The 5327-nt window shown below is 33.5% G+C and overlaps 1 protein-coding gene across 3 annotated transcripts; it reads right to left on the minus strand.

The window, feature by feature from the left end:
* LOC107635507 (protein NSP-INTERACTING KINASE 1) lies at nt 679-4763 on the minus strand. Of its 3 annotated transcripts, none has more exons than XM_021122128.1 (11): nt 4181-4756; nt 3948-4080; nt 3749-3820; nt 3489-3632; nt 3313-3384; nt 3139-3198; nt 2922-3019; nt 2672-2821; nt 2213-2554; nt 1530-1951; nt 679-1369 (listed from the first exon to the last, which is right to left on the minus strand). In XM_021122128.1, the coding sequence occupies exons 1-11, from the start codon at nt 4338-4340 to the stop codon at nt 1019-1021; spliced, it is 2004 nt and encodes a 667-aa protein (XP_020977787.1). In that variant the 5' UTR covers nt 4341-4756; the 3' UTR covers nt 679-1018. The 3 variants fall into 3 exon arrangements, with proteins under 3 accessions (XP_020977787.1, XP_016194479.1, XP_020977788.1); XM_016338993.2 differs by having other exon boundaries at nt 1530-1909; nt 4181-4723; XM_021122129.1 differs by lacking the exon at nt 3749-3820 and having other exon boundaries at nt 4181-4763.

Genomic DNA, 5327 nt, shown 5'->3' on the forward strand with positions numbered 1-5327 from the left:
GTGTGTTGTATTTTTTTTTCAAAGTTTATTAACATTTGCTGAAATAAAAAGGAAGGAGAAAGAAAAAAGAATGGCGGACAGAATATAGGATATCCTTATTATTCCTAGTGAAAATAAAGAATTATTAAGTCAACTAGCTATAACTCAAATGGTATAGTTTTTCTATACTCTCTTAAGAGGTTATGGATTTGAGTCTCACTCCTAACTTTAAAAAAAAATTATTAAGCTCAAATCCCATTTCAATCAAAATGATATTTTCGGCTACAAACATTCTTGACAAGGGAAAACGATATTTTTTAGTAGCAGGGATGGAATAGTAGCATTAACATTTTAACAACGGAAAAGTTTAGGAGCTAGCAACTTTGTTAAATTCTGGCCGTAACCAGCAAAGAAAAGTGAGTCATTGGATGAAATTTCATACCAATCTCACACCATTAAAACCATCATTGATGGCTATTTGATGGCTACAAATCACAAAAGTTACTGTCCCTATCCTAGCATTCCTCATTTTTTTGGTGTGCACGGTAATTTTGAACTTTTATACTTAGTAGTTAGTAAGCTAACTTTCACTTTTGGAACAAGAATATAAATTGATTTAATTCGAATTAAATTAATTAAACTTGAACAAGTTGATATCAATATTGGTACAAAGCAAAAGAATGTCTCACACTTTCTTTCTTACCTCAGACACCAAAGCAGGTTTGATTGATGTTTTAATATTACAAAATTTTGCATTACAAAATCAACATTCATCAACAAATCAGATTCTGTACAATTTGCAAGTAACTTTGGTAGAACCCCCTATCATACAACATATACTACTCTTCCATGGATTTTGTAAACACATTCAATTATCATACCCTCTTCAATTTCATATGCTTTCTTTATAAAACTAAACCCCCTAAAAAAAAGAAACACAAAATAACATTAACACCCTATTTAGTAACTGTTTCAGGACACAAAATACCAAAACATTGAGACAATTTTGAAACGCAAACGAATCGACGAGGCGATTCGTTCACCTTGGTCCTGATAGCTCCATGGCTTGGACTAACAACAAGGAATCATCAGTGAGATCAGAATACCTATCTGATAAAGATGATTCATGAGGTTTGGATTTTGAAGTGTTAGTAGTAGCAGTAGCAGCAGCACTAGTATCAGCTCTTTGTGAAGCTTCCCATCTCTCTGCTAATCCATCACCTTCAAGCATTCTTACAACTTCAGACATCTTTGGTCTATGCCCTGGAAGGTTTTGAGTACATAACAATGCCACTTGAACCATTTCCTCAAGTTCAATCCTGTCATAGTTCCCTTTAAGATCCTTGTCCACAAGCAACTCTAGCTTCTTCTCCTGATGAATTTTCTTTACCTGAATCAATGTAAGCAAAAATATAAGTATTCTTGGTTGAATATATCTCTCATTCTGAAATGAATGAATGTGAATACATCTTTTTACTGTAGACAGATACATGATAGGACAGTTGTGAGTCCCTTAATTAGTATGAAAATGACTAAACATTCCTACATACCCAATCAAGCATGGCTCCTTTTTGGTTAGCAGCTTTTCCAAACTCTAGTGCCCTTTGTCCTGTGATCAATTCCAAGAGGAGAATCCCAAATCCAAACACATCAGTTTTCTCAGATGATTGTCCTGTAGATAGATACTCTGGGGCTATGTGTCCTACAGTGCCTCTAACTGCAGTTGTGACATGTGAATCTTGATGATCCAGAAGCTTTGCCAACCCAAAATCACCAACCACTGCTTCACAATAGTCATCAAGCAATATGTTTGCAGCCTTCACATCCCTATGTATTATCTTTGGATCACATTGCTCATGAAGATATAATAGCCCCCTTGCTGCTCCTAATGCAATGTTCTTCCTTGTTCCCCAATCCAACACCGGCTTACCTGTCAAAATCGCCAAAACCGGTATCAGAATGCTACTAAAACCTGTTAAGGATCGATAAAATTTAGACACTAGAGATAGAGTGTATACATAACAAAAAGTTTTAGATTATTATATCTAAGTGAATAGACAAATTTAATGAGGCAAGCGAAATTTCTGCTATATACTTGCATTTGTCCCTAAACATAACAAGGTGAAAACTCGCATGTAGTTGTTTCAATATGAAATAGATAGTTGAGAACTGTTAGATGATAATTTAGTCAAATATGTCAAATTAAATGATGAAATTCTATGATTGATATTACCCTTTAGACGTGAAGCGACGCTGCCATTGGACATGTAAGGGTAAACTAAGAGCCTTTCTGTTGGTGTCATGCAGAATCCATAGAGTCTGAGGAGGTTCCGGTGGACGGCGAGGCTGATCATTTCGACTTCAGTCTGAAACTGAATCTCTCCTCCAATGGCATTGCCATCTTTCAGCCTCTTGACAGCTACAAGAGTGCTATCAGAGAGAACTCCTTTATAGACATTTCCAAAACCACCCTTTCCAAGAATGTTCTTGCTGCTGAAGTTATTGGTAGCAACTTGGAGTTCTCTGAATTGGAACCTCTTCAAGTTTCCAAGGTATACTTCTTCATGATGCCGGTCTGAAACATAAAAAGAATTCAACATTTAAGCTGTATATGATCAATTGAAGGAACCATTATAGTACTCAATTAAAGAAGGAAAAAAACATGCTAACTATGATGCTAATTGGAAAGTACCTTTCACATCAAAGAATGCTTGTTGATTGTGCTTGTGCCTCCACCAAAGAACAAGGCCAAAACCAAGAACTATGAGGCAGAGACATCCAAGACTCAAGCCAAAAGCAATTGCCATTTTATGAGATTTTGGTTTGCTTGATGGTAAGGCATCTAAGGAAGAAGCAAATTATTGATGTCAGCATGAAAACAATGACACAATTTCACAATTAATTCGAAAAAAGATGAAACTCTTGAGAGATCTTATTCTTACCTTCAGTGCCATTTAAGTTCATGGACATTGGCATCAGTGTCATGCCATGGCAGTTTGGTTCTTTTCCAGTTGCACAAACAAGGGGATTTCCAACAATGCTGAAAAAGCATTAACAGGAAAAATAAGAACATTCTCTTATGTTAGTGCTGAATTTTCGGTTTCTTGAAGCCTATTAGAAACAAATGCACCATATAATAAAGAAAAAGAGATTTATTACTTGAAGGATTTAGCTAAAATTCTTGGTATAGGGCCACTGATATTGTTGTAGGACAAGTCACTGAAATTGATAATCATAAAAACAAGAAAACCATAATTAGAATAAGAGAAAACTTCAAAAACAGAATTATTAATACACAAAAAGAAACAAAAGAAAGAGTTCAATGAATATTACAGAAAAGCAAGCTGTGTCATATTAGCCAATGATTCTGGCAATTCACCATGAAGACTATTATTATTGAGCCTCCTGAAAGCAATTTAAGCAAATTAAACTCTTGAGCATTTAGACATCAAAATCAAAGACTATAAACTTCCAAAAATCTTAGCTCATATGATATAATATGAGCTTACATGTATTGCAAACTTCTCAAGTGACCAAGTGAGGGGGGAATTTCACCACTGAAGAAGTTGTTAGAGAGATCAAGAGTTTGAAGCTTAGGAAGTTTTCCCAACTCTGAAGGGATTGGTCCAGTTATGTTGTTATTCTGAAGCAACCTGAAAAAGAAAACAAAAAAGCAGTTAAAAAACCAGAACACTCATCTAAATTTGTAAGCTTCAATCATCAAATTAATGATACTGTAGTGTTTTTCTGATTGTGATTAATTACTTACACAATCTGAAGGTTGGTTAAGTTTCCTATGGTTGGAGAAAGAGTACCAGATAAACTTTGACTTGGAGTACCCCTACACAAGGCAAAACCAAACTTCATTCTTACCAAACATTTTAATCAATTTGAACCAAAGAAACTAGTACTTCAACACTCGTTTTGGTTTTTCTACTTCAAATAGAAGAATATGAAGAAAAACTTACAATCCAATCACCAAGTTTTCTGCAGAACAAGTAACCATAGTCCAGCTACAAGGATCAACAGCATCAGCATCCCAATTATCCAAAACACCATGAGGATCCACCAGTGAGTTCTTTATCCCCATTAAAGCTTGAACTGCATTAAAGAGATATAGATGTATAGAGAAATAAGACACCACCCCATTTCATAATTCTGCATACTGAGCTCATACATGAGGAAAAGTTTCAAGTTTTACCTTCAAAGTTTACTCCTTTGGGAGAAAGCAAAGCAGTTGCAGTGCTAAAAAACAAGAAAAATGCAACAGAACATGGAAGAAGAAGAACTCCTCCTCCTCCTCCTCTTCCTCTTCCTCTTCCTCTTCCTCTTCCACTTCCTCTTCCTCTTGGAGTCCCCATTGAAATTGGAGCTTCCAAGGATCAGTTACAATAGACAAGTACTTGAAGAATTTAACAGTGACGTTAACTGATGATAAAGAAGTTGTTTTGAAACTTTCAACAGTTCACTTCTCTCAGATATGAGTGTGGTTGTTTCTTCTTTCTTCACACTGTGTGATGATGATGTTCAAAATAAGAAAAGAAACTAAATTTCAATGCTTTCCATGCCAGAATGAATCTCATTCACCAAAAATCTTGTGTCAGAACCAAAGAGAAAAAGGAAAAGTATAAAATGGAAACTTAATCTAGCATGCTTGTCACTGACTCATTGTACTCAACAAAATAATATATACAAATGTCCCTTTAACTAGTCTTATAAGAACAAACAAATTAGAGGTAAATATTTCACTGGCATATAAGTGTAGTACGGGGATAGAATGGGAAATTCACTTTTTTTTCTTTATGTGTTTGTTAATCATGGACATGCTTAGAAAGCATAAAGTAAGGTTTTAATGAAATTATTATATATGTGCATTAGCACAGCAGTAGATAAAGTAGAAACAAAAAAAAGTACTTGGAAACATGATAGATATGATTTGATTTTGTTAAGGAGCATTATGCTGATACATCTATAGAATATTACCACAACATGATGCTTTCTTTTATTTCCCTTTTCTGGCCAGAACAATTAATAATATAATCTTAGTAGTATTAACGAGTGTGCCTAATTGGCAAAGAAATGTGCAAATTTTGCTGAAATTAGCCACATTTATTTATGGTTTAATTATTTTGTTATTTTTTATAATTTTATTAAATTTATAATTAAGTCTTTATATTTATTTTTTCTTTTAATTAAATTTTTATATTATTTTTAATTTTATAATTATTTTTTTAATATAAAAATATTAGGATTAATAAAATATTTTTTAAAAAAATATATAATTAAAGATATAATTAAATTTTTAATTATAAATACTTTTAATTTACAGAAAAATATTAAACCAACTC

The sequence above is a fragment of the Arachis ipaensis genome, chromosome B04 (assembly GCF_000816755.2).
Source record: "Arachis ipaensis cultivar K30076 chromosome B04, Araip1.1, whole genome shotgun sequence".
Taxonomy (NCBI): Eukaryota; Viridiplantae; Streptophyta; class Magnoliopsida; order Fabales; family Fabaceae; genus Arachis; species Arachis ipaensis.